A 27,492-nucleotide genomic window follows, 5' to 3' on the forward strand; every position below is an offset into this window, starting at 1 on the left:
AAAGAGCTGCCACACTGAAAAAGAACTGATTTCTTCCACATTGTGTCAAAGAGCAATATAGGTTATTAATGGAAACTTGACTATAGTTGAAATCAGTACTACAACTGTAGAATCTTTTATATTCTCTGCCAGAGACAATGTTTTGGGTATAGAAATAGAATGTTTTTGAAACTCTGGCTTCTCCATCCCATCCATCTGCCATTCACCACAGCCTTACAAGTCTCTCACAGCTCCTCAAACTCAGTGCCTTACATGAGGTCTCCTCATCATCACAGGAATGACTCTTCTCTCATCCTTCTCTAGTCTGGATACAGAATATCAAAGGATGCTGTCTCTTAAAATTCTATCCTAGCTATAAATTTACCTATCCTCATCTCCCACCCAAAACATATCTAATCTGTTTATAATGCAATATATTAAATACAAATTCATATTCAAATATTGACTTATGGTTCTATTATCTGTGTATTTCAGTCTGTGTGTACATGAGAATATTCATGCACACACACATGATAGCATCTACTGTTGGTAAGCATTTAGGAATCTGACACTAAGATTATGAAATTCAGTATACAGTGCCTAGCCCAACACCAGGCTTAAGTGGTCACTCAGTGGACTTTATAATAGTGATCACATCATGCTTATGGATGCAAAATGTGGGAAGAAGAGACTAAAATAGATGTGAATTTGAAAACTTTTCTTCTTGTAGGAAAAATAATGAAAATATAGGCATCTTGTGCTATATCTAGAGAAACACTGTTTAATCACAAAAGGAAGGCTGAAGCTTTGGTGAAAGTAGCATAATAGAGTTTGTAAATAGTCCAGAATAAGAAAGCTGGCTGGCTGGCTCAGTGGTAGAGCATCGGCCCAGCGTGTGGAAGTCCCGGGTTCAATTCCCAGCCAGGGCACAAAGGAGAAGCACCCATCTGCTTCTCCACCCTTCCCTCATCTCCTTTCTCTCTATCTCTCTCTTCTCCTCCTGCAGCCAAGGCTCCATTGGAGCAAAGTTGGCCCCGGTGCTGAGGATGGCTCCATGGCCTCCGCCTCAGGCACTAGAATGGCTCCAGTTGCAATAGAGCAACGGCCCAGATAGGAAGAGCATAACACCCTGGTGGGCATGCTGGGTGGAACCCAGTTGGGCGCATGCAGGAGTCTGTCTGTCTGCCTCCCCGCTTCTCACTTAGGAAAAATACAAAAATTAAAATTAAAAATTATGCCTGACCTGGTGGTGGCACAGTGGATAAAGCGTCGGACTGGGATGCAGAAGGACCCAGGTTCGAGACCCCGAGGTCGCCAGCTTGAGTGCGGGCTCATCTGGTTTGAGCAAGGCTCACCAGCTTGGCCCCAAGGTCGCTGGCTCAAGTAAGGGGTTACTCAGTCTGCTGAAGGCCCGCGGTCAAGGCACATGTGAGAGGGCAAGTGAACAACTAAGGTGTTGCAACGCGCAATGAAAAACTAATGATTGATGCATCTCATCTTTCTTTGTTCCTGTCTGTCTGTCCCTGTCTATCCCTCTCTCTGACTCACTCTCTGTCTCTGTAAAAAATAAAGAAAGAAAAAAACAATATTTAAAAAAAAAATTAAAAATTAAAAAAAAAGAAAAAGGTGCTGGAAGAGGAAAGAAGACAGAAGTAGATCACACAGAATAAATAAAACATAACCTTTTAAAAATCAGAGGTCTTCCCAAAGAGAAAGGAGAAAAAAGAGATGTCAACAAGAGTGTTAAAGATGGAAAAGAGCCAGAAAGGGCTGTGAACTTAAAAAAAAAAAAAAATCAATGAAGAAGCTGTGGTGTATGTTGGCAAAGAGAAGTGTAGAGTTGAGGGGAGGTAGAATTTATAGTAAGAGGAAGTTGGTGTGAAGTTTTCCTCTAAAGATGCCCAGCAGAGCAAAGAAGGAATGAAGGCAAAGGCCACTGGGAATAAAGTAGCGCTAGAGCTGAAACATCACAGGAGAAAGCAACTGGGCCCAAAGTAGGAGTTTTTTCTTTTAATTAACTGACCCAGATTTTCTTGTTTCAGGCAAAAGCCATAACTGCAGCATTTAAGGATCTGTAAAATAAATTATGAAGATCTTAATCCTTGTACTTGCTATTGGCCCAAGACAACATAAATTATAAAGATCATGACAGAATTAGAGTGAGTTTCTGAGACAAATATCAAATACCATTTTAGAGTTGATTTTAGAAGAGAATTGGATATAAATTGCTATGTTGTAGAAATACTACGTGAACAAAACAGCTTTAGCTTTCTCTTTATCAACCACAAGGTATATATAGAAACTTTGCAGTTACATACAAATCCACAGAAGATACTAAGTAACCTAACATATATAGTAAAACAGAGTTACTTGTCTTTGTATACTGTAGCCCAAAGCCCCCCATCCCAAGAAATGTTTCACTCAGTTCAGGATACTTAGGGCAGGTTAAAGGGCTGCACAGGGAGGAAATAAAGTTAAGGTTAAAAATAAAGACTATAGTTTGGCCTGTAGTGGCACAGTGGGTAAAGCATCGACCTGAAATGCTGAGGTTGCAGGTTTGAAACCCCGGGCTTGCCTGGTCAAGGCACATATGGAAGTTGATGCTTCCTGCTCTTCCCCCCTTCTCTCTCTCTAAAAATAAAAATAAAATACTTTAAAAAAAATAAAGAATAAACATTAGGGAGAGGAAAACTGGAAGTGCTATGCTACTGATATAGAAAACGGAGACATTAACAACACAGAATTCGGTTAAATCAGTGAGGGGAAAATGGAGGCAAGACAAAGGTAAAGTTTCAACACCATATAACTAATCTTAATAGCCTCACTTTGGATTTTAAATTAAATATTGAATCATATTTTTCAAATTTTCTTTTAAAAAATTCAACAGAATTAAGTAGATATTTTAAATGCAATTTTAAATGACTGTACAAATTAGCAAATCAATGTGTCGTTTTTTTTTTTTTTTGGAAAATGACTGAATGGCAGGCAGTAATGCTAGACATAGATAACCCTGCTTTTAAGGCATTCACTAACTCCTGGCTGAGAGACCAAATCCAATTCCTCACACCTGCATTCAAAGGCCTTAATAACCTAGTCACTACTGTACCTAAATACCCTAACTGCCCCTATGGCCTAACCTACTCCTCACTCTCCCCGTGCGCAGACCTCTATACTGACCCTACCTCTAGGGCTTGGCCATCCCCACCTTCCTGACATGAGAGTCTCTGGCTGCCCAAGGCCTACACTGGTGAGGTGCCCGTCCCCTTTGCTCTGTCTCCGCAGCCCAGCAACCCTCTCTCCCCTTTCTGGGCCTCCGGGACTCGGTCTCTCCGTTTTGCCTGGGCCCGTTTCCCTCCCCACGGGAGGGCCTTCTCCATGTTCCACGACGTTCTCCCAGGGGCTCGCTCCTGCCTGCCTCCACTCAGGAACAAACTGCATTTAGCCTCTATTAGGTCTTTCCTACCTGGGGCGAAACCAGGACCGGCACCTCTCAGCCTCCCCCTACCCCAACTCCCCCGAGTGCCACGCCCAGCCCTCCTGGCCGCCCCCAAACCTCCCCGCCGCAGCAGCCAATCCCCCCTATCCGGCCAAGGCGGTGGGGGTCAGCGGTGACTCACCGGAGGGCGGGCGGCGGCCGGGGGCCGGAATGCGCTCACTTCCTCACCGCGCGCACCTGCCCAGCGCCGCTGGAGCGCTGCCCGGCCAGGCCTCCGGCGGATGTTTTCTGTACCCGTGCGGGCGCCGGGCGCCAACCACCCCCGCGCCAACAGACGGGCCCCCGCAACTGGCATCCGCGAGGCTGCAGGAATCACGGGGTTGAGCCCTAACCACGGACAACCTCTGCACACACGCGCGCGTGCGCGCTCGGCATCAAGCCCCACGAAGCTACACTGATGCACACACACTTACCAACAGGCATGCAAGTGGGTTCAAACACCTCCCTGCCGTTCCCCAACTTCTGTGACAGGGACGGCCCAACCTGTCTTCCTAGAAGCCACCTACTCCTACCTTATCTTCATTACGGATAGCTCTCATCTGGCCCCATTACCTCACACCAATCCCAATCCACTCGGAGCCCCTTTGCTTTTCAGCACCATCACCACCTTCATGCTCTCTAGCTCCCCAATAGTGTCCGCTCCCTCCGAGTCTGGGTCCAGGTTGCAGAAGCAGAAGGTAGTCTATGGTCCAGACTTCCAGGGTGTCAGCTAGCGTCCCTCCCGCGGAAACGCAGTTGCAGAGCTACAGACGGCGGACAAGGCTATTGGGCCCTTGTGGTAGACGGGCCTTCCAGCACCCGCTCTAATCAAGAGGGCAGTCCAAGGCCATGCCTCCCACATACCGGCCTACATCAGGGCACCCTGCTGCAACCCTGAGTTTTCATCTCTCTTGGCACTCCTCTAAAGTGGAAAGGGTATCAGACCTGACTAGGGTGAATGTGTAGTACAGTTTGCATCTCCTTCCATTTACGCTTTCTCCTTGGAGGAGGACAAACGGAGTCTGAGGTGGACTGATGAGTTGTTTCTGATTAGTGAAGAGGTGAGAGGCAGAGTAGTCCTCTACAAAAGTCAGCCGGAGTAGTTGTGTCTGATCTACTGGCTGACAGGGAGTGGGAGTCTTGGAGTAAACGAGACTGGAGACTTACAAGGAAAAATAAAATACATGCCAAAGTGATTGGCCCTGCAGGTAAGAGGGGAATGCCTGGAATAGCGGTGCCCGGAGTGTGGAACAAGGGAAGAACTCTAGTTTAGCCAGGGGCCATTAGTACCAAACAGATGGCCAGCATTAGAGGGATCAGAAAGAACTCAAGAGTTTGCATGAATGAGGACAGGAAGAAATGGATCAAAATCCATGAGAAAAAGCAGGCGTCCTAAAATAAGCTGGAAGGATAAGAAAATGATACCTCTTCCTAGGGTAGCAGTGACAGTAAAGGCCAAGGGAAAGTAGCTTTATCAGCAACACTGTTTCTCAAACCAAACATGTAGAGTTTCAAGGATACAAGGACCAAAACCAAAATGCTCCTGAAGATAGTGTTTGAGGGAGATGGTAAGATGACATGGAGAACGAGTGTGAAAAGGACAGAAGTCCAGCAGGAGATAGCAGCTCAGTATCATTACAAGTAATGTCTACCCTGACCAGGAGGTGGTGCAGTGGATAGAGCGTCAGACTGAGATGAGGACGACCCAGGTTCGAGACCCTGAGGTCGTCAGCTTGAGTGCGGGCTCATCAGGTTTGAGCAAAACTCACCAGCTTGGACCCAAGGTCGCTGGCTCGAGCAAGGGGTTACTCGGTCTGCTGAAGGCCCACGGTCAAGGCACAAATGAGAAAGCAATCAATGAACTAAGGTGTCACAACAAAAAACTGATGATTGATGCTTCTCATCTCTCTCCGTTCCTGTCTGTCTGTCCCTATCTGTCCCTTTCTCTGACTCTCTCTCTCTGTCTCTGGGGAAAAAAAATTGAAATAAAAAAAAAAGTAATGTCTACCCATTTTGTCTCTTGAGCTCTAGCACCAACCACAGTAGCTAATATTTTGAGGACTCTATGCCAAGGACAGATGACGTACATTATCTAATTTAATTCTCTTAACCCTATGAGTATCGCTACCCCAATTTATAGATAAGGAAACAGGTTTAGAGAAGTAACTTGCCCAAAGTCATATAGCTCTTAAGTCAGGGTCTGAATCCAAGTAGTCTGACTCTGCAATCTCTGCTCTTAATTACCCGTTTTGAGGTTCTCCAGAACTTGCAGGAAACCCAAAAGAGGATGTCAAAGGGTAGATTCCTAAATCCTCATTCCATACTATCCAGGACAGAGGGGTACCTCTGGGAAACTGGGAGTGACTCTTTGCAAGGACCACCCCCAGATATGGGGAGATCTATATCTGCTGTATGTTTGGGTGATGAACACTGGAGAATCCATCTTCAGATGCCCGTGGAAGAGACACCCTTCCCATTGCCCCCCCCCCATCACTGAGGGGCAGCGTGTCTCTAGGATACTCCAGGGAGACCCTACCCTAGGGTCTGAGAGAAACATTCTCCACTCTAGGTGCCTTGTTCACTCTCCTGAAGTCTCTGGCTGTCGCACCCTACAGCAGCTCCTTGGTTTGGCTGGGGCACAGGATTAGCCATCCCCAGGAAATGCCTCCCTCCGGTCCAGGCAGGGATCCCAGCACATCCACCCCTGGAGAGAGTGTGTGGTGGGGAGGGGGGTGGAGTTGGTGGAATGCTTCCTTCTCTCCAGGTCAGAGAAGAGGTCTGGAGACCACCTGGGGGCCCTTACCCCTCCCACCTCCTTGCTGAGGAAGTGCCCAGTCCAGTGCCCCTTCCATGGACACCTCCCTCCCCCTAGCTGTGCAGGGGCATGAATCAGCTCTCACAGCTTGTTAAAGCTGGACCTCTTGTTTTCATGCCCTCACCCCAGGAAACAGAGTTACAGCTTTTCCAGCTCTACTCAGCAGGGGGCCAGGGTCCTCACTTTATAAACATCTCCAAGCCTGTGAGAGCAGAGGGCACGGAGATGGTGTGAGACAGGAGCCCAGGGGAAAAGACGGAAACTGAGACAAGGAGAGAAACAAAGAAAAGCCAAGGAGACAAAACCAGGAGTAGCCTGAACAGAAAAGCCAAGGGTCCAAAAGGGCTGTCCTACAGGAATGGCCTTAAGGATGCTCTGGGCTGGACAGGCTAAGGGGATCCTGCGAGGCTGGGGGATCATCTGCTTGGTGATATCTCTGCTCCTCCAGCACCCAGGAGTCCACAGCAAATGCTACTTCCAAGCTCAAGGTAAAGCTGGGTAAGGCATTAGAAAAGGACAAAGAACAGAGGGCACTCACTGGGAGGAGGGGTTGCTTAGACATGATCCTGTCAGAATACCCAGACTTCTCCCAGCTCAGAAACAGGAGACTAAATATGGGGGCAGTGTGCACTTCCTCTCCTACTCCTGAGTGATTCCATCTGCCGCCACCATGCCCTTACACGTTTAATATTTCTGTTCTTCCCTAGCCCCCTGCCACTATGAAGGGAAATATTTTACTCTGGGTGAGTCTTGGCTCCGCAAAGACTGTTTCCATTGCACCTGTCTGCATCCCGTCGGTGTGGGCTGCTGTGACACGTGAGTGACCAAAATTGGCCAGAGAGAATGGTGGTGATGTGAGTGACTGAGATGGCCAGGACATGCTATCATGTTAGGAGGAAAAGAATAGTAGTATGAGGCTGGCCGAACCTGAAGGGACCAGCAACAGGGTGAGAGAAGGCTTCAGGCTACAAAGTGAGGGAGGCAGTGGTAAATCTATAGGGAAAATAGTCCAGCTATGAAATTTTAAAAATCCATCCATGGTAGGTGAGAATTTAGTTAGGGGGACCAAAAGGGCACTAGGGAGGTATGGGAGAGATGCTGGGAGAGGGGTTGTGGGTGGGAATAAAGGTGGCCTCTCATTATGCTGACTCCTTCCCCATCCTTTCATTCCCCAGGTCCCAGCATCCCATTGACTTCCCTGCTGAGTGTGAGGTACGACAGGAGGCGGGAACCTGCCAATTCTCCCTGGTGCAAAAATCTGACCCTCGGCTGCCCTGCAAAGGGGGCGGGCCTGACCCAGAGTGGGGCTCAGCCAACACCCCTGTTCCTGGGGCTCCTGCTCCCCTCTCCAGCTAAACTCAACTGACCACCCTTCTGCTGACTGCCCACTGCTGCTGCCACTTCCAGGGAAACCACTAGCAGCTGCCAATTTATTCTGAATAAATAAATTAATGCTACAGCTGAAAGCCTGCTTCTCATTGTCCGTGCCATTGGGCCCCAGGTGGGAAAAATGGCCCTACTAGAGTCCAGGTGCTGAGTTCTCAATATCCTGAAGAAAGCAGTGCAGCAGTGAGCCAATTTCAGATGGTTATGGTACTGGTGCTGGGGCCCGGGGCCGCATATGAGGCCAGGGTCGGGCTTGTAGGTAGCACCTTGATGGGGAGGTCCCAGCTGAAGGTGTCTACAGGCACTTGCTCAGGCCCTGTCCAGGTGACAGGCTCGGGCTGTTCCACAGGAGGTAGGAGCACCAAACCTGGTTCTCGGGATGTTACAAATTCAAAATGCAATCGCCACTTCAGGGACACTGTAGAAAAAAAGACATAGGCAGAGGCATTAGAAGCCAGAAGTAAAAGCCAATGACAGGGCGTGGTTAGCAAATGAGCGAAAACTTATATTCGCGAAGAGGGGGAGAAGTCACGGGACAGGAAGCGAGGCTCAAGGTTTCTCTGAAGAAATATAGTGCCTTAATCAGAAATGTGACAATAAGGATAACAGTGTTAAGAATCTAATGACCCAAGTGTGAGACAGTCAAGACTGGTAGCCTGAAGTAAAGCTGCCGGGGAATCAGAAATCAGTGAGTGACACGGTCAAAGTGGGAAGGGGCAGGGGAGACGTGCAAAGCTGTGAAAAGTTTAGGGGCCGGTGCATTTCGGAAGCAGGCTGAAGATCTGAGAAAGTGTTTGAGGTCAGAGGCTGGATGTGGGTATGTCTGAGCGTGTTAGGAATCAGGCGTGATTACACTCTACCTAAACACATTTTACTCTCTTCCCCTCTCCAGGAATGGCCAGGGTCTCACCAATGGCTGTGCAGAAGCCTGGGGTGGAGCTGAGAGGGATGGGCAGGGAGAAGCTGGTTCTGGTTGTATGTAGGCAGGACTCCTGGTGTCGAGCATGAGTCACATGGGACACAGAGGGGGCACCCCCTGTCCCGCGGCGCCGCTGGTACTCAGGTTGTACACGTTCTTCGGTCTGTAAGCTTACTGAAAACTGGGGGCAAGAAAAGTGTGCGCTAGCAGGCATTAGGAAGCGCTGACTCCAGGTAAGAGGGCAGCCTAACCTCAGCCTGCTTTCCCTGAGCGACCCCATAATCCACTTCTACATACCACCCCTCTTTAGGTAGGCCCTTCTCCTACCCTAGCCATCAGGCCCAGGATCCCCAAAGCCCCTCTTCCTTCTCACCTGCAAACAAGCTACAGTTCCTTCCCCCAAGTTTAAGGTCCCCACTACGTCCTCGCCAAGTCTGTATACAGATTTGAAGATGCCAAATGTCCCAACTTTTCCTCGGCCATCACTGATATTGTATAGATCTGGGGAAAATGGGACACTGTAAGCCTGGAGTCCACACTGCACTGGAAAGAGCATGTAGGGCTGGGAGCAGGACGCCAAAAGGTGGGGCTTTTCTTTATAATCTGGAATGAGGTATCAGTGGATCCTCAGAAGAATGTGGCAGTTAGAGAACCCACCTCTGTGACAGGAATACTATGAGGGGAGGATGGGGTGGGGTGGGGCGGGCAATGTTGAAAGGATTCTCACGGAGGCTGCGGCAGGATGTGGCAGCCATGAGGCGCTCCCCAGCCAGCTCAGCTAGCCATGAATCCTTCTTCCCACCTTCATCCTCCTCCAGGAATGGACTGGATGGGGCTACAGCCTCATCCTGGGGAAACCGGACATCTTGAAGGCCTAGAGAGAGAATGAGTAGAGAAGTAGTGCTGGGAGGAAAGAGGTAAGAGTAGAGGTTAGGTTTTAGATTCCAACCTGAGAGGGCAGAAGGGAAGCCACGGCTGAGGTTCACATCTCAATCTATCCTCCAAAACTTCTCCTCTATAACTCCCTCGCACCATCACTAAGACCAGGAAGCTTCCCTCCAGCCCCTCTCACAAGTTCTTTAAAGATTACTTCTGCTTTGGTGAGGTTCTTCTCTAGCCCTTCCCTCCAGGAAACCTTACTTACCCGTCAGCACAAGAACCCTCAGAGGGACCCTGAGTAAAGTGATGGGTGAGTTGACACGCTGGCAGCCAATGGTCAATTTGTAGACATACTTGACTGACTGACCTCGAAAGGAGGGTGGTCCCTCTATGGGCAGCACTTCGCTGTAGGAGTCTGGTTGGGAAGTAGTAGTCAGGGCAGCCAGGGGCAGCCAGAGAAGTCCTCCCTCCAGGAATCTTAGAAGGGATGGGAGACAGTCACTCACATGATTTGGACTCTCCAGGGTCTAGCCTCAGGTCACAGAATAGGATTTTTGGTGGAGTGGAAAGGATACATTGACCCCTCTCACCTAAAAAAAGATGAAAACTGCAGTTTAATGATCCCACTGTCCAGTACTGGATAAGGCTAGCACAGCAACTGGGGGGACAAGGCACTGGTAACAAATGGCAGCCTCCAGTAAGCTACCGCTCTTTTCTAGTTGTGAGATAGCAACAGTCTTACAACCTCAAAGCAACAATTACATTCCCCCATATCCCTAAGTAACGGAGACTAATAACCCACTGGAACAATTTAACAGCTTCACCCTTTGGTAACAATTACTCCATTCCTGCCAAAGGCAAACACCTTGTCTCTAACCTCGGTGTGGTAGAAAGACAGTCTGGCTCTCAGGCTGAACATCTGGCTGATTGGAGTCTGGAGGAGGCAGTGCTACTCGACTCTCACTGGCATGGAACTGGCAGTGGATTTGGGCACTGGCCCAGGCCAGAGCCTCACTATGGGAGGAAGTAAAAGAGGCATCAGAGGGGTTTCTGACCTCAGCAATGCTCTCCAAAACTCCCTATCACACCACCTCGAGACCAACATGGTTAGGTGGCTGTCTTAGGAATCAGGAAATCCAGAACACCAGAGGAACCATTATTACCAGAGGGAAAACGGGTGGGAGAGAGGTAGGAGAGGGTAAAGAAGAGATCAGTGGTGATGGAAGGAGACTTGATTTTGGGTAATGAACACACAATACAATATACAGATGATGTATTATAGAATTGCACACTTGAAACCTATATAACTTTATTAGCCAATGTCACCCCAATAAATACAATAAAAATAAATTTAAAAAAGAAAAAGAGACCAATAAACAAAGAAAAGTATGCTGTGGATAAAAAGGGGGATGAGAGAGGAAGAAGGAAAGGAGGGCAGAGGGGTAATGTCAACCTCATCTGTTAAACAGCCCTTTTCCACAATGACAGCACAATGAGCAGGAAGGTGGTGGTGTAGCTACAGGACCACCTGAGCTCTACGTTAGCACTGTAGATACCAAGTTTCCTCCTTGAAGGACCACCTTCTTCAGTACTAGCATTCCCACCTGGATGCAGATGTGGCCGTAGGGGGCAGGGGGTTGGTGACAGTCACCACACACTCCAGCGCCTCCCCTGCCAGAAACACAGGACCTCGGCTCAGCTCTGCTACCACTTCAATCATGGCAGCTCCGGAATCGGACCTAGAAGGAAACAAAGGTCAGAAGTCAGTACCATGGCAGAGAGGGGTGTCTCTGAGAGGAGCCTGAGGGTGAGGTGAGGGCTGAAAACACCGGCGGTCAGCACCACAGGGTCAGGGAAGCGCCTGGATTTGGGTGCGGGGAGGCGGACAGGAGGTACGGGGCGCCGGGGGTGGTGGTGGTGGTGGTGGAGGCAGCTGGCTCAGTACTGCCTGGGGGAGGGCGTCGCTCTGGGTCCCAGACGCCAGCCCCTCTCTCAGTGTTAGGCTAGTCCCCTACCCCCCTGAACCCCCAGCCCGGCCTCTGCCCCCATCCTCCAAGGTTCCACGTCCCAGACCAAGGCCACCGACACCAGTCACCTCGCTCCCCCAGCCCAGGCACCTCGCAAGGTGGAAACTGGAGTGGGGGTGGGGGTGGGGGGGTCTCGGCATACCTGTCCACCTCTCTCTGACACAGCCCTGTGCGTGGCAGCGTCCGCGGCAGAGGCGGGACTTCCCTTCAGCCCCCTCCCGGGGCAGAGCGCCTTCCGGCCGGAAGCACCCGGCCGGCTGGACCGGAAGGGGCTCGGGTCCTGGGCCTTTGGGTCAGCTTCCCACGGCCTGGCACCTGGGCTCGGGCGCTCCCCCAGACATCGGCCGGCCGAGTTCAGTGCCCAACGCTGCGGGACCTGGTGCCGCGGCCCGGGGACGCAGCTGAAGCCGCCGCGAGCTCCCAGGCGGGTCCCGGGGGCGGTGCCTTGCGGGCCGGCCCCCCAGGCTCCTCCCCTCTCCGCGGGCCCTGTAGTCGCCCTTTGGCCGGGCAGGCTGATCATCGCGGCCCAATGACGACGAGGCCCGACCCTTCCCGCCCAGGACCCAGAGAGACAACTGAGGGGGAGCCCGTGGCGGCTTCATTGCTGTCGCCTCCGCTACAGCTGCAGCCACAGCTCCCGGGTTCCACAGAGACACCTGCTCGCCTCGGCTTTCCTCGGCGCCCGGCCCTCCAGGACGGCACCTAACAACAATCCGCATCCGCATCTGGACTTGGCTGGCGAGATACTTTGTACCAGAAGGCTTGGGACCTGAGGCCATCGAGGTCGTGGGTACCCAGGATCCAGGGAGCATGGGAACCGGAGTCCCAGCCTCGGAGCAGACCAGTTGTGCCAAAGGCGATCCACAGGTTTATTGCCCTGAAGATACTGGAGGCACTGAGGGTGTGCAGGTTACTGACTGCGAGATCCCTGAGGACAGCGCATCCCAAAATGAGTTGGGCTACAGCAATCCGGAGGACTCTGGGCAGCTGATGGCTTCCTACGAGGGTAAAGCTAAGGGCTACCAGGTGCCTTCCTTTGGTTGGCGCATCTGCTTGGCTCATGAATTTGCAGAGAAGAGGAAACCCTTTAATGCCAATGACATCTCTCTAAGCAACCTAATAAAGCATCTGGGCATGGGCTTGAGGTGAGTAGAATCCCATTGCCTAGATGGGCTTCACTTTGTTCCCAGAAGTGGAAAGGGTGAGAAAACAGATATGTGCCTTATTCCAGTCAAGTGGCCCCTGTCCCCAACATATTCTGAGCCTTGATTTTGGAGACTGAGACCAGGTCACACTTTTTTGCAACCCTATACTCGCAGTAATTGTCTCTTTAGCAGGAAAGAGCAGAAACATTTAGGCCTGCAATCGGCCTTTCCCATTTAGGCTCCCGCTCACATACCCTTTTCCAAAGACTACTCTGGGATTAGCTATGTTTTGTGGCAGGGTAGGAAAGGACTGTCTGGCTGCTGTGGTACTGACACATTGTTGTTTTATTTGGGAGGGGTGGTTCTCAGATTCCCCTGAGCAACTGGAGTATTCTCCCTACCCTGTTTAGGCACACCACATTATAGTCCAACACCCATCAAGCTTTAGCTCTAGGGTGAGAGCCTGCCTGCTCTCTTAACCCTAAGCAGAGGGCAGTGAGAGATGCTGTTCACTCTACTCTGGGACAGACAGGCCCTGATATAAAAAGCAAAGACCTCTGATCAGAGAGGTACTGCCATAGGTGTCCTCAGGGTAATAGTCTTCCAGAGCCTGCCCTGGTGTCGCTCTCCCCCTGCACTCCCTACTCAACAATTGCAGACTCCTGAAGAGCTTATTCTGAGCTGCAGAACTTGTCTAGATCCTTCCAGATCCCCACTGAGTTCAAAAACTAGTGATGGAGAATCTGAGACATATTAACAGGAACAGGTGGATGTGAGGACAAAAAGCATCACCTTGAGGTCATTATGAGTCAGTACACACAGTCAGTAAACACATATCCAGGGAGCGAGGCATAAAGGTTGGAAAACCCAGCCCTGACAGCCTTTAAAGGAATCCTTCCCTTTTCCAGTCAGTGCTGTGGGGCTGGGGTAGGGAGTCCATTTATCTAAGCCCAGCCCTAGAAAGTGGGAGGGGCCTGGTGCTGCCTGGGTGTCCTGCTACTTTGCCAGTCCTTGTGGGTGGCCTGTGCCAGAAAACAGTCATCCCTCCAGGCTGCTTCTGAAACTGAAGCAGCCCAACCTTGATCACAAAAGCCTTTGGGTCAAGGCAGGATCTAGGGCCAGAGTACTGAGAGGAGCACATTGGGGTGCATGTGGTGGGAACATTGAGATAAAGAATTTGGGGGTTATCCTAATCCCTCTGTCCCTATATATGAGCTGAGTCATAGAGGCCTGAAGCTGTGCTCAGCCCCCTGGGACCTTAGCTTCCCATACCAGGATAGGGTGGGGGCCACCAACACAGGATTTTTGGAATGGAATGAGGTCCTGCATTGAGGAGAAAAACAGGGGTGAGACAATAAAAAATTCTGAATGATAATTCTTAAATTGGGGCTGAAATTATGGAGAAGGCCAAATACAGCAAGAATGGCCAGCTGCAAAATTAAGGGAGCGGGACAAAGAGCTGAACTGAGGGCACAGAAAATAAGTAGCTCCAGCAAGACAGAGTTGCCTTGGCCTCAGAGTAGTCCAGACTCAGTTTTGATTGCTCTCTCTTCCAGATAGAGGCCATTCATTCAATAAATATTTATTGAGTGCTAGTTCTATACTAGGTATTTCTTTGTTCTGCCTGTCCTCATAGCTTGCATTTCTCCCTTACTGCCCTAATCCCTGCTGCATGCTCTTTCCCCTCACCAATCCTTTCTGGTCTCTAGTTTCAGAGTCCAGTTTCCTCTAAGCTGGGAGGGAGGATCTTCTGCCTTCCCATCTCATCCTTTGTCTTCCCTCCCTTTCCTCCTACCCCTAGAATGTATCCCTGTTCTTTGAGCACATTTCTCCTTCCCTTGCTCCTGTCCTGTTCATCTCTCATGCCCCACTGTTTGTACATTCACATGTAAAATCAGCAAATATTTACTGACAGCAGAGCTTGTGCCCTGCTTTGTGCTTTAAATTACAGGTATTAGTCATCGTCATTGTGCCTTTCCCCAGGGAACTTAAATGTATGTCAGACTCACATGAGAAACACTAAAATAACAAGAGGGCATCGGATTGAGAATTGAGATAGTGTATGTACAAGTAATGATCATACCTGACACAGGTATTCCACTTGATGGCTATCTATTATATCATTTGCTCTTTCAGCCATTCCATGAGGTAGGTAGCTAGGAACATATTCCCATTTTGTAGCTGAGGAAACTGAGGCTTAGAAGGATTACTTCCAGAATTACACTATTACAAGTGTTGTGCTTGAATAATGAGTATAAAATGGCTGGGTAGGGAGGAGAGTAGAATTGAGAGAGTCTCACAGGGCAGGGGTTGCTTAGTGAGGACCCACCACAAATGGGAATTTGTAGAAAGTAGGATTAGAAGGTGGTCTAGGACAGATGTCAGAGCTTTGAATCTCAAACAGAATCATTTGCCTATGGGACGTAGAGCTGTGAAAAACCCAGGAAAATGTTAATTTTTTTAAAAGGCTTTACTAGGATATTATGAGAGAGCAAAATCACAAAGCTTACAGTTTAAGTTTTGAAATTAAAAATTAAAAAAATAAGGAATGTATGGCCCTAGCCGGTTGGCTCAGTGATAGAGCTTTGGCTCAGCATTTGGATGTCCCAGGTTCAATTCCCAGTCAGGGCACACAAGAGAAGCAACCATCTGCTTCTCCACCCCTCCCCTCTCGCTTTTCTCTATCTCTCTCTTCCCCTCCCGCAGCTATAACTCTGTTTGAGCACGTTGGCCCTGGGAGCTGAGGATGGTACCATGGCCCCGCCTCGAGTGCCAAAATGGCCCCAGATGGCCAGAGCATTGCCCAGTAGGGGGCTTGCTGGGTGGATCCTGGTCAGGGTACATGCAGGAGTCTGTCTCTCTGCCTCCCTGCTCTCACTTAAGAAAAAATTTTTTTTAAAAAAAGGAAATGTAACCACTGGTTGTCTATGGGTGGAATTTTTTGCCCCTCTCACCTACTGGATTCTACAGATTTTTACCTGTCATAATCAGGAGGAAAAATAATAATTTTAAAAAGAAAATTATTCCAGCACCCTATGCCTGTGGGAGTGGGGAGTTGTAGGTCAAGAAACCATCACTGGCCCTTTCAACACCTTGGACAAAAGCTCCTGTGGTAAGCTAAAACAGTGGTAGAGGTGAGGCAAGATCAGAGAGGAGAGACAAAGACCTTCCCGCACTGTAAGCTGGGGTGCAAAAGTTGAGAGGAGGAGAGGTTTAGAAGCAAAAGTGTTGGGTCCCTGGAACATTTAATGGGGAATCACAGCTGGGTGTCCTGAAAGAGGTAGGTGATTACAGCCCAGGAAGCACCGCCCACAATCCTTGTCATTCACAATGCCTCTTGCTCCTCAGATACTTGCATTGGTGGTACCAGAAGACTCAGGTGGAGAAGAAGAAACCTTTCATCGACCTCATCAACTTTGTACCCCTGAGACAGATCTATGGTGAGCCTCACCTCAGCTCTGCCCTGTTCAGAGGGCCTAGCCTCCAAAGAGGGAGTGGAGCTAGGCAAAAGTGCTTACAGGTTAGGCAAGATTCACTGCCTCCATCCCCTAGGGTTTTTCCCCCCAAGCTTTACTGATACAATTGGCATATAACATTGTATAAGTTAAGATATACAATGTGTTGATTTCACATCCCCAGGCTTTTTAAAGGAACCCATCTTTAAAATCTAAAAGTGAGAAATGGGCTTGTTTTCTTCTCCTCATTATTCCAGTAACATCCTGATTCTCTCTCTAGGTTGTCCCTTGGGTGGCATCGGGGGAGGCACTATCACCCGAGGCTGGAGAGGCCAGTTCTGTCGCTGGCAGCTTAATCCTGGAATGTACCAGCATCGGACAGTCATTGCTGACCAAGTAAGAGCCAGGTGGTTGAGAAGAGGTCCAAGACAGTACCTCTCCAGGCCAAGATGGGTCTGTTGGCTATTGGCTAATGTAGGATGTGGCAATTAGATGTGTACATGATCCAGTCCAGTAAGTCCTTTCAGGATTTCTTCTGTGTGCCCAGCCCTATGTACTATAGCAATGAGACACTCATAAAGCACACATTCCTTGAAAGAGTAAACATCCCTGGCACATCTGTGCCCTTTATTTCTCTAATAAATGCCTCCTACCTACTTGCTGCCCCAGCTCCACTAGCTGAGCTACTATTCAGTCACAGAAAGAATTTCCAGATCAGTTAACCTGGTTGAAAGGACATGTAGTAGGACCATAAGGGAAAACAAAACCAGAAGTCTACAAATGCAAGGGGGGAAAGGTGCATATAGAGCACCAACTGCCCACTCGGGTTCGCTAGCCTTCAGCCAGAGGTCAGCTGCTGTGCTGGTAGTCTTCTGGAGGTCTCTCTGGCTCAGGGCCTGGGAAGCCCCTCCTCTCCCTTCAACCCTTTTTCTGAAGCTTTGCTTCTTTTCCCTCTGTTCCTTCATCACATCTGGGCCTTCAATTGCCAGAGACATGTGATCTACCTTTCATCATCTCTCTAGTGACCTCCCATGTTGAGTTGTCCACCAAGTTCCTATTTCCTGTCTGAACGATGCCTTCAGCTTTCAGCTCATCTTCAAAGGAGAAATGACTAGCAGACCTTGAGCCCAATTAATGAGCCTGTCCTCCTAGTTAGATTTATCAGCCCTGCCCAGTGTCTCAAGCTTCCTCTCTGGCTCATCCCTTAGGTATCCCCAGGGAAATACCTTCCAGAATTGTGACTCTACAGTTAAAGTAATTATTGCATGCTTAACGTGTGTTAGAGTTTTTGTATATTTAATACTTAAAGACAATTCTATAAGCATCATTATTATTCCCATTTACAAATGAGGAAATTAAGATCTAGAGAGATTTAGTAACATGACCAAGATCACACAGTTGGTAAGCAGAAGCACTGGGATTCAGACCAGTTCCCTCTGTAGTTAAGAGCCCATGGTCTTAACCATTATCTACTATTACAAAAACCTATATATGTTTTTGTTTGTTTGTTTTGTTTTTTACAGAGACAGAGTCAGAGAGAGGTGTAGATAGGGACAGACAGAGGATCGCAGAGAGATGAGAAGCATCAATCATTAGTTTTTCATTGTGACACCTTAGTTCATTGATTGCTTTCTCATATGTGCCTTTGCCATGGGGCTACAGCAGACTGAGTAACCCCTTGCTCAAGCCAGCAACCTTGGGTCCAAGCTGGTGAGCTTTGCTCAAACCAGATGAGCCCATGCTCAAGCTGGCAACTTCGGGAACTAGTTTAAAGTGCCTGTGGGTTACCCCATTGTAGCCTATTTTCACTTTTGGTTTAGTTCACAGTGTGCTTGCGTCGGGAAGGGCAGACTGTGTACCAGCAAGTGCTGTCTGTGGAGCGCCCAAGTGTCCTGCACAGCTGGAACTGGGGCCTGTGTGGGTACTTTGCATTCTACCACGCCCTCTATCCACGAGCCTGGACTGTCTATCAGCTTCCTGGCCAGAATGTCACCCTCACCTGCCGCCAGATCACACCCATCTTGCCCCATGACTACCAGGTGAGAGTCCCGCTCTGTTTCCTCCCTTATCCTCCCTTCCTTGGGATCTGTCTCTGCTGGAAATTCCACGAACTATGAAAGAAGGGGTTGGAGCATGAACATCATGCTGACTTCTCAGGACCACTGCCCAACTGGTCTTGTGTCTCCCAGCAGACAGCATGCCTGGGAACATGGGGAGATGTAAGTGGAAGACAAGAGAGTATACTAAGAGTATTTGAGTCAGGTCCTTGGTACGAGGTTTGATCCTGGGGAATGGGCCCAGGAGGGGCTAAACTGGGACCATCTGAGTCTGATCTTTTGCTCCCAGGACAGCAGCCTGCCTGTAGGAGTCTTTGTGTGGGATGTGGAAAATGAAGGGGACGAAGCTCTGGATGTGTCCATCATGTTCTCCATGCGGAATGGACTGGGAGATGGGGACGATGCCCCAGGGGGTTTGTGGAACGAGCCCTTCTGTCTGGAGCGTGATGGGGAGACTGTCCGGGGACTGCTGCTGCATCATCCAACCCTTCCAAATCCCTACACGATGGCTGTGGCTGCACGACTCACGGTACGGACCTCTGTCCTACACAGTATGTTAACCTCTGAACCACTACCCCAGCCTGGCCCCTGAGCCCACCCCCTCTCACCGTGATCTCATTCCCTAAACTTTTGAGTCCCACCCTCACCACAGCCCTTAAGCCTTCTGGGCTTTAAGGAAGTGGGAATATGTAACAGGAGCTAGTGTTCGTCAGAAACCAGCACACTTATAGAGCTTCCCCTCACTGTCTTTGGCCCTTTAACAGGTAGATACGACCATAACCCACATCACAGCTTTTGTAGAGCTTCCCCTCACTGTCTTTGGCCCTTGAACAGGTAGATACGACCATAACCCACATCACAGCTTTTGACCCTGACAGCACTGGGCAGCAGGTGTGGCAGGATCTACTTCAGGATGGACAGCTGGACTCCCCTGCTGGTGATGGGGGGGTCTAACAGGGAGGTGGTGGGAAGAGAGGCTGTGCCTGTCTGGGGAGTAGGGTGGGAGGCCTGGAAAAGACTGGGCCTTGTTCCCACGTTAGGGATCCCTGGGACTGAAGGTGGTGCCTGTGCTGATTCCTCTGTGCTTCTCTCAGGCCCAAGCAGCCCCTCTCCGAAAGAGGTAGGCCTCGCTGGGGCTGTGTGTGTGACAGGTAAGCTGCCACCTCGAGGCCAGTGCCGCCTGGAGTTCTCACTGGCTTGGGACATGCCCAGAATCATGTTTGGAGCTAAGGGCAAGGTCTACTACAGGTGAGGTGACTGAAAGAGTACACAGATCCAAGGTGCTAGCACTCTGACATGGAGCCTATGTTCTCATCACTCCCTTTCTTTCCACTCCAGGCGATACACAAGGTTCTTTGGCTCAGGTGGTGATGCAGCGCCCGCCCTTAGCCACTATGCACTGTGCCAATACCCAGACTGGGAAGAGAGGATCTCAGCTTGGCAGAGCCCAGTATTGGATGACAGGTGCCAGTGTGGCCCATCTCTTGTCTTTCTTCCAGCCAGGCTCTTACACTTCAGCTAGGACTCCTTGATTCACTCTCCACCCACCAAAGTCAGCAGAACTGGGCTGGGATTTTGGTGCCCCCACTCTATACTGAACCCCAGTTCTTTCTTTTCTGGGAGGTCCACTCATTAGACCATTCTTCTCCCGACTCCCAGGTCCTTGCCTGCCTGGTACAAATCTGCACTCTTCAATGAACTATACTTTCTGGCTGATGGAGGCACAATATGGCTGGAAGTTCCTGAAGACTCCCTACTAGAGGAGCTGGCAGGGAACATGCGTCAGCTCCGCCCCCTCCTTACGGAATATGGTCGCTTTGGCTACCTTGAAGGTATGGGCTGCTGGTGGGCCATAGTATGGCAGGTGGTATCTGTGAGGCCAGTTAGTGCCCTACCATGAGGCAGGATGGTAAGGTTTGCCTACTCCAGGTTATTGGTTAGGATGAGGGGTAACTAGCAGATGTGGCGTGCGACAGTGCCCCACCCCTAACTTTAGAGGACAAGCTATGTAGGGAGGGGAACAAGAAGGGGAAGCAGGAATTCTGGCAACAATGTATCTCCCTTATTCCTCCAGGCCAGGAATATCGCATGTACAACACATACGATGTCCACTTCTACGCTTCCTTCGCCCTCATCATGCTTTGGCCCAAGCTCGAGCTTAGCTTGCAGTATGACATGGGTGAGGGTCTCTTGTGCTTTTTCTGTCTCTTAGCTGCCCAAACCCCTGAACTTTTGTGGTCCCTCAGATTGTCTTCCCCCAAAACATACCTACATCCTGTTTATTGGTTCCCTTCTGGGGTCACACACACAGCTTGGCACCACCCCAGGCCTGACCATTCTCTACCCACCTGACTTGTATGTCTGCCTCCCCAGCTCTGGCCACACTCAGGGAAGACCTGACATGGCGACGGTACCTGATGAGTGGGGTCATGGCACCTGTGAAAAGGAGAAACGTCATCCCTCATGATATTGGGGACCCAGGTAAAAGTCCTTCCACCTTCCCTCTCTCAACTTGAGCACCCTCTACTCTAACCACCAAGGCAAATGAACCAGGTTCCCTTTCTTCCCACAGATGATGAGCCATGGCTCCGGGTCAATGCATATGTGATCCATGATACTGCCGACTGGAAGGACCTGAATCTGAAGTTTGTGCTGCAGGTTTATCGGGACTATTACCTGACGGGGGACAAGGGCTTCCTGAGGGACATGTGGCCTGTGTGTCTGGTAAGGGATGCATGTACAGTGGCCAATGCCAGGGCATGACTGGTGTTTGGGGAGAGCGAGCTGGCTATTGCCTTTCCTTAGTATCTAGGTCTTCAGTATCTTGGTCCCTCTCTAGGCTGTGATGGAGTCTGAAATGAAGTTTGACAAGGACCAAGATGGACTCATTGAAAATGGAGGCTATGCAGACCAGACCTATGATGCATGGGTCACCACAGGCCCCAGGTTGGGGGGCAGGGATTTCCAGGGGGTCTGAGGTGGGGAACTGAGCACTAAGGGATTGTGGGCCCAGGAAGAGTGGCTCATTTCCTGTTACATGGCATGGGAATGGCTGGAGCGGCCAGTCTGACCCTGAACCCATTTTCCTGATCAGTGCTTACTGTGGAGGACTGTGGCTAGCAGCTGTGGCTATGATGGTCCAGATGGCCGCTCTGTGTGGGACACAGGATATCCAAGATAAGTTTTCTTCCATCCTGAGCCGGGGCCAAGAAGCCTATGAGAGATTGCTGTGGAATGGTGAGTTGGGGGATTCTAAGGAGTCTTAAGGCAGCTATGGAGGCAGAAGGAGCCTTACTTTGCCTTTCCTCCACTCCAGGCCGCTACTACAACTATGATTGCAGCTGTCAGCCTCAGTCTTGTAGCATCATGTCTGACCAGTGTGCTGGCCAGTGGTTCCTCAGGGCCAGTGGTCTGGGAGAAGGAGACACTGAGGTGAGAGAGACTAGGAGGAGGAACCAGGAAGATGGGTTCTTCCTAGAGGTATGAAGCAAGTTTAAGAGATTCAGCCCTGGCCGGTTGGCTCAGCGGTAGAGCGTCGGCCTAGCGTGCGGAGGACCCGGGTTCGATTCCCGGCCAGAGCACACAGGAGAAGCGCCCATTTGCTTCTCCACCCCTCCGCCGCGCTTTCCTCTCTGTCTCTCTCTTCCCCTCCCGCAGCCAAGGCTCCATTGGAGCAAAGATGGCCCGGGCGCTGGGGATGGCTCTGTGGCCTCTGCCTCAGGCGCTAGAGTGGCTCTGGTCGCAGCATGGCGACGCCCAGGATGGGCAGATTATCGCCCCCTGGTGGGCAGAGCGTCGCCCCATGGTGGACGTGCCGGGTGGATCCCCGTCGGGCGCATGCGGGAGTCTGTCTGACTGTCTCTCCCCGTTTCCAGCTTCAGAAAAATGAGAAGAAAAAAAAAAAAGATTCATGTTTCTGCCTTTGCCCCTGTAGGTATTTCCTACCCCACATGTGATCCGTGCTCTCCAAACTATCTTCGAGTTCAATGTCAAGACCTTTGCAGGAGGGGCCATGGGGGCTGTGAATGGGATGCAGCCCCATGGTGTCCCTGATAGATCCAGTGTCCAGTCTGATGAAGTCTGGGTGGGTGTGGTCTATGGGCTGGCAGCCACCATGATCCAGGAGGTAATGCACCGCTTTTCCCACCTCTCCAGCAGCTATACTGTGACTCAGCACTCTTGATCAGCCCTCCAACATTTCTACTGCCTAACCCAGTGCCATCTGACCCACCCAGAAAGCTTCCCTCTTCCCTGGCACACATTCCATCTCTTGCCTTCAGTCTTCTGTAATTAAGTTTACCTCCCCCATTTACTGGGAACCGCCTGAGGGCAGAGACCCTACTCTCTCCATCTGACCAGCTAAAGTGGCCATTCACAGGTTGCCAACTAATGTCTAATGTGACTGTCATCTCTCCCTACAGGGCCTGATTTGGGAGGGCTTCCAGACAGCTGAAGGCTGCTATCGTACTGTGTGGGAGCGCCTGGGCCTGGCCTTCCAGACCCCTGAGGCATACTGCCAACAGCGAGTGTTCCGCTCTCTGGCCTACATGCGGCCACTGAGCATCTGGGCCATGCAGCTGGCCCTGCAGCAGCGGCATAAAAAGACCTCTAAGCCAACAGCTGAACAGGGTACTGGACTAAGCACAGGATCTAAACTCAGACCAAAGGAAACCATGGCAAACCCAAGCCCAGAATGAGCTCTCCGAACTAAGGGAGGGAGGTGCTAACAGTCCAGCCTCCTGCCTGGCTTTTGCTCCTCCCCCACCCCCCCAGTCTCCTGCAACCCTGAGCCACCAGGACAATCATGTCTCTTCCCTTTTCCCCATCCAACCAACCCAGTAAAGGGGTTGAGGGTGACCCAAGCATCAGAATCACTTATTTATTTCTTTCCTCCCCATTCCCTCATTGCATGAAATATTAAAGGTCAGTTGATTTCCCCAAGTTCATTCATGCGGTGATAGACATGCATGGGTACAAATAAAAGACCCAGAAAGCCGGTAAGTGTGGTGTGTTTGAGCCCTCAGGCTTCCTGACAGGGCACAGAAGCTAAGACTAACCCTCCCATTCCTTTTCATTTGGACACAGACTGGAGGCCCAGGCCTCCCATCTAGCCTGAGTATCTACCCTGTAAGATAACAGATATGGGGCTATGGGCAGGGAGCCATCCCCACTCTCTTGTAAGATTTGCCTGCAAGAGAAGGACGGGACCTGGGCAGGGGAACTTTGAGAAGGGGTCATGGAGTGGCAACTTCAGGGGAGGCTGTGTGCTAGGAGCCTGAAGCATGTGGTAGAGCAGGCAGCAAGAGTTGCCAGGAGCCTGGAGTTCACGGTCTGAGCTATCCTTTGGTACCTCTGACTGTAGAACTGACGGCTCCAGCTGGTGAGGGAGGGCCCGAAGCTGTCGGGATAACACTGAGGAGACAAACATTCCTTAGAGGCAGGCCAGGCTTCTCCCACCAGTCCACCCTAAATGGTACCCTCAAGTCTCTTACCTCCGAGCTCAGCTGGCAGGCTCCCCCTTGTGTCAGAGGAGTACATAGCAGGTACAAAGATGAGACAGAAGGAGAACAGCAGGACCTGGAGCACAGAAAAAGGAAATGAGCTCTGGATTGCACCCGTCCCTGCACCTAAGAGAAGGATTTTGCCTTCCATCAGCATCCTCACCAAGACACAGGTGCTGCTACTGCTGGTTCTGTTTGATATCTGAATCACCATGGCCTGGAGTCTCCTCAGTTGATCCAGGAGCGACCTAGAAAACAGACAGTGAGCAGCCCCTGCACCCTGGCACCCTGAGATACAATGAAACCCTCTGTGCACCGGATCCTCTTTCTCTCAAAAAAAAAGTCTAATAACGTATACTTTCTGTATACATGAGATAGACCCAGGAACACTAAGTCTCTTACTTTTTATCCTATTTTTGCAAATGACTTCATCCTCTCTGGACAAAATGCCTGAAGTTCCTCATTAAAACAAATACACACCTCTCTGCTCTGCCTTGACTTAAACTCCTTTGCAAAGTCAGTGGTTCTACACTGCCTAATTGGCTGTGCTCTTAATCCTCACCAGGCAGTCTATGTTCTCTATTTTCTGGCCCAACTCACCTTTGTTAGGGTTCCAGCCAGACAACTGCTCTGTTCTCTTTCCCTAGGACACTCTCCACCCCATCCTACTACCTGGAATCCTATTTTTCAAATGTCTACCCCATGAGGTCTTTCTTATTCCCGCTGTCTTTTCTTGATTCTTAACTTATCCTTAGTTACTTGTGAATATTCCCTATTACTGTGAACTTCATAGAATCAGAAACCCAGTAAGGACCAAGCATCAGGTCTTGTGTGTGGAAGCTGCCCAGCTGGAAATCAAGTGTACAGCAGGGAAAAGAGACACAGCATTACATGGGAGGGATGAGACAGCACTACTGTTCGAGAGTTGCTTACAGATTCTGTTCCTCCAGGAGCTGTACTTTGTTCTGTAGCTCCAGATTCTGGGCTGTGTATTTCAAGACCCTAAAAATAACAGGGATGTGGGGACATGGTCTGGATACTCCTTTCAAAAACCTACCTCTTCTGGCTACTTCTGTTCACACCACCCCACAGTTTCTCTCCCATTATACCTGCTCTCTAAACCTCCCACATACACCTTCTTCTTCCTGCGGCTCTCTTGAGCAGACTTTTTATTTCGAATCTTCCTCCGTACTCGTTTCAGAACTTGTTCCTCCATCTGAGAAAATATAAGAAAAAGGGGTAATCATCAGACCACTGGACCAAAGAGTTGTAAGGCAACTGAGTCCAATCATCTTTCCAATGCAGGATTCCTTTCTACAGCTTCCCTGACCAATAAGCACTTGGCTTCTGGCTGAATGCCTCCAAGTACCAGGTGTTAATGCCCTCACAAGTCACATGATTTTTAACAATTTTACTAATTAAAAATTTCCTTATCCTGAGCCAACATCTGCCTCTATAATTTCTATCCACTGGACTTATCTAGCACCTAATCTCAGGCCTTACAGAACAAATTAAATGGTCTGTAGGTATTTTAAGGCACTCAACATGTTCTCAGTTGATCTGGGCAAAAAATAATTTTTTTTTTTTTTTTTTTTTTTTGACAGAGAGAGGGACAGACAGGAAGGGAGAGAAATGAGAAGCATCAATTCTTTGTGGCAGCACCTTAGTTGTTCATTGATTGCTTTCTCATATATACCTTGACCAGGGGCTACAGTAGAGCGAGTGACCCCTTGCTCAAGCCAGCGACCATTGAGTCATGTCTATGATACCACGCTCAAGCTGGATGAGCCCGTACTCAAGCCAGCGACCTCGGGGCTTCGTACCTGGGACCTCTGTGCCCTGATCCAATTCTCTGTTCACTGGGCCACTGCCAGGTCAGGCTGGGCAAATATTTTTAACACATCACCTTATGTCTTCAGGAGGGGCTTCATCTTTTAAATATCTGTCAAATATCTGGGCTCAAAACTAGACACTAAGATGTGATCTATCCAGTATCAAAAAGTTAGTCCCTGCCCTTCCAGAGGCAACACCTCTATTGACACAGCCTCCAAACCCCATTCACTTTCTTTGTAGCCATATCATACTGCTGACTTGTGCTTTTGAGAATCTAAAATTCTCAATCTTTCTGTCAGTGAACATTAACTTCATCACTGTACCATAATATGCTTGTGAAGCTGCCGTTCATTGCTTGAAACTTAAAACTCAGGAATTTAGATTTATTCTTGTTATACTACTTAGTCCAGCCTAAAAATTTAACTCTACTTCCTGCTATAGGTGGATTACCATGAAACTAGTAAAATCTAAGTGTCAGAGCCCCTTGCTTGCAGTCCTTTCTAAGTCCCTATACTAATGCACTGACGATTTTGAATTATTTCTTAAAAAGAACACCAAAATCTGTGCAGGCTACCAAAACCAGAATCTGTCTGTGCATCCAGCATATTGACTATACCCCCCAGCTTCCTATTAGCAAATCTGCTAAATTTCTCACCTCATCCCTTTTTCAAGTTACTGATAAAATTAACAGACTGGCCTACTGGGGACCCAAAACCCCTTTCCAGCCTTTGCTCAACTAATGGAAGTCTTACCTTAGTGAGAGGAAGCGTTCCAGGCAGAGTATGCCCCTCCTGTTCCAACAGTATTTTCTCCTCATCTGTCAGTATCAGCCTAACGATCTCCTGGATTAAGAAAAGTGGGCAGCAGAGTTGCAAGGGGATGTCAAGAGAGGAATGAGGAATCTGGCCCCAGACCCCTGCGATATAGGAATAATCCGCCCATAAATAAAATACCTGCTCTGCCGGCTCCTCCACATGCAGGGGAGTTATGTGAGGTCCTTCTTTCCCGATGCTCCCACTGTCTGCAAAAGACAAAGTGAATGGCCAGGCCCATGAGTCCTCTCCTTCCCCCCTCAAACTTCACCATTTCATACTCACCTACATCTATGGAAACATGTTCTTGTGGGAGAGAGTAGGAGTGATCATGGTGGACAAGACGGGGATTAGAGTTACTGAGAATGTTCAAAGATGCTGGCGGACTCGGCAGGGCGCCCAGAAAATCCTCCCCGTCCCAATCGCTCAGGAAATCTTCCGCGTCCCAATCGCTCAGTGCCTGCAGAGGGTTCAAATGAACAGTCCTTGACCTATCACCACCCCTTGCCTCACGAACACCCCGCCCTGCGCCTCCCTGACTCAGTGCCCTCACCCACCTCAGAAAGCAACAACTCCCAGTCCAGTGAAGCCTCTGGGGCCTCGTTGGGCGCCGCCCCCAAATCTCCGCTTTCCTCTAACAGGAAGCCCAGCAGGTCCTTGTCACCCGGGTCCAACGCCAGCTCCATATTTGACACCTATGAAAAGAATGGGCAAAAACACAGTTCACCCCTCCACCTGACCCCAACCCCGAATCCCATGCAGGGCTCCCACCGATGGTCAGTGTGCCCCACCTATCCGCTTGTCCCTTTTCAGGCGGCTTTCCCGCTAGCTACTAGTTGTCGACGCTGGATCTGTCGATTCCCCGCAGCTTCCAACACAACGGAAGTGACGCGCCTACCCACAAGGCTTTCGGGACTTGAAGTTCCCTGTAACGAGGAAGTGGCCTGCGTGCGGCGCCACGTCCCGGGAGCTATGCAAATAGAGGAGACGTCCCTGCTGCCTCATACCCCGAGGGCGGGCATTCCGGGGAATCAGCTCCGCCTTCGCCTCAAGCTAGAAAAAGGAAGGACCAGAGGCTGAAAAGGAACTGGAGCGCAGTTCGAACGTCTTTCCCAGATAGCGCCGCACCCTTGCTTCCTGCCGGGGAGGGGCGGCCGGTCTTCGGCCGTCTCCCGAACATCGAGAGCGAGGGCCAGAGCAGCTTCCTGC

At 50.0% G+C, this 27,492-nt stretch overlaps 4 protein-coding genes across 4 annotated transcripts; 2 read left to right on the forward strand and 2 right to left on the reverse strand.

Moving 5' to 3' along the window:
• Positions 1-1,576: 1,576 nt before the first annotated feature.
• Positions 1,577-7,625, forward strand: MSMP (microseminoprotein, prostate associated). Its single transcript, XM_066367704.1, has 3 exons — positions 1,577-6,757; positions 6,977-7,085; positions 7,445-7,625. Exons 1-3 carry the CDS (start codon positions 6,628-6,630, stop codon positions 7,623-7,625), a joined length of 420 nt encoding a protein of 139 aa, XP_066223801.1. The 5' UTR covers positions 1,577-6,627.
• An 85-nt stretch (positions 7,626-7,710) lies between these two features.
• Positions 7,711-11,743, reverse strand: RGP1 (RGP1 homolog, RAB6A GEF complex partner 1). Its single transcript, XM_066367702.1, has 9 exons — positions 11,623-11,743; positions 11,058-11,192; positions 10,331-10,467; positions 9,960-10,043; positions 9,719-9,868; positions 9,302-9,448; positions 8,948-9,075; positions 8,566-8,755; positions 7,711-8,073 (listed from the first exon to the last, which is right to left on the reverse strand). Exons 2-9 carry the CDS (start codon positions 11,171-11,173, stop codon positions 7,850-7,852), a joined length of 1,176 nt encoding a protein of 391 aa, XP_066223799.1. The 5' UTR covers positions 11,174-11,192; positions 11,623-11,743; the 3' UTR covers positions 7,711-7,849.
• Positions 11,744-12,209: 466 nt separating this feature from the next.
• On the forward strand, positions 12,210-23,078 carry GBA2 (glucosylceramidase beta 2). Its single transcript, XM_066367698.1, has 17 exons — positions 12,210-12,625; positions 15,974-16,065; positions 16,361-16,476; positions 17,901-18,119; positions 18,427-18,666; positions 18,972-19,074; positions 19,232-19,385; positions 19,476-19,601; positions 19,797-19,969; positions 20,212-20,316; positions 20,511-20,618; positions 20,710-20,861; positions 20,977-21,083; positions 21,232-21,374; positions 21,454-21,569; positions 22,072-22,263; positions 22,559-23,078. The coding sequence occupies exons 1-17, from the start codon at positions 12,291-12,293 to the stop codon at positions 22,832-22,834; spliced, it is 2,757 nt and encodes a 918-aa protein (XP_066223795.1). The 5' UTR covers positions 12,210-12,290; the 3' UTR covers positions 22,835-23,078.
• Positions 23,003-27,426, reverse strand: CREB3 (cAMP responsive element binding protein 3). The gene is made up of 10 exons (XM_066367703.1): positions 27,291-27,426; positions 26,841-26,978; positions 26,569-26,743; positions 26,425-26,492; positions 26,224-26,313; positions 24,748-24,854; positions 24,572-24,640; positions 23,802-23,886; positions 23,630-23,714; positions 23,003-23,549 (listed from the first exon to the last, which is right to left on the reverse strand). Exons 1-10 carry the CDS (start codon positions 27,303-27,305, stop codon positions 23,245-23,247), a joined length of 1,137 nt encoding a protein of 378 aa, XP_066223800.1. The 5' UTR covers positions 27,306-27,426; the 3' UTR covers positions 23,003-23,244.
• Positions 27,427-27,492: the final 66 nt, after the last annotated feature.

The sequence above is a fragment of the Saccopteryx leptura genome, chromosome 2 (genome assembly GCF_036850995.1).
Source record: "Saccopteryx leptura isolate mSacLep1 chromosome 2, mSacLep1_pri_phased_curated, whole genome shotgun sequence".
Taxonomy (NCBI): Eukaryota; Metazoa; Chordata; class Mammalia; order Chiroptera; family Emballonuridae; genus Saccopteryx; species Saccopteryx leptura.

Excerpts from the sequence above, each read along its gene's own strand:
- RGP1 (XM_066367702.1), bottom strand. The coding sequence starts at position 11,173 with ATGATTGAAGTGGTAGCAGAGCTGAGCCGAGGTCCTGTGTTTCTGGCA. Across the intron at positions 10,044-10,330 it reads TGTCTTTCTACCACACCGAG|GTGAGAGGGGTCAATGTATC; the intron begins GTTAGAGACAAG and ends ATCTTTTTTTAG. Across the intron at positions 8,074-8,565 it reads AGGCTTCTGCACAGCCATTG|TGTCCCTGAAGTGGCGATTG; the intron begins GTGAGACCCTGG and ends TTTTTTCTACAG.
- MSMP (XM_066367704.1), top strand. The coding sequence starts at position 6,628 with ATGGCCTTAAGGATGCTCTGGGCTGGACAGGCTAAGGGGATCCTGCGA. Across the intron at positions 6,758-6,976 it reads ATGCTACTTCCAAGCTCAAG|CCCCCTGCCACTATGAAGGG; the intron begins GTAAAGCTGGGT and ends GTTCTTCCCTAG. Across the intron at positions 7,086-7,444 it reads GGTGTGGGCTGCTGTGACAC|GTCCCAGCATCCCATTGACT; the intron begins GTGAGTGACCAA and ends TTCATTCCCCAG.
- CREB3 (XM_066367703.1), bottom strand. Across the intron at positions 23,887-24,571 it reads CTCCTGGAGGAACAGAATCT|GTCGCTCCTGGATCAACTGA; the intron begins GTAAGCAACTCT and ends TCTGTTTTCTAG. Across the intron at positions 23,550-23,629 it reads CCTGCCAGCTGAGCTCGGAG|TGTTATCCCGACAGCTTCGG; the intron begins GTAAGAGACTTG and ends TTGTCTCCTCAG.
- GBA2 (XM_066367698.1), top strand. The coding sequence starts at position 12,291 with ATGGGAACCGGAGTCCCAGCCTCGGAGCAGACCAGTTGTGCCAAAGGC. Across the intron at positions 18,667-18,971 it reads CTGTGGCTGCACGACTCACG|GTAGATACGACCATAACCCA; the intron begins GTACGGACCTCT and ends GCCCTTGAACAG. Across the intron at positions 19,386-19,475 it reads AAGGGCAAGGTCTACTACAG|GCGATACACAAGGTTCTTTG; the intron begins GTGAGGTGACTG and ends TTTCCACTCCAG.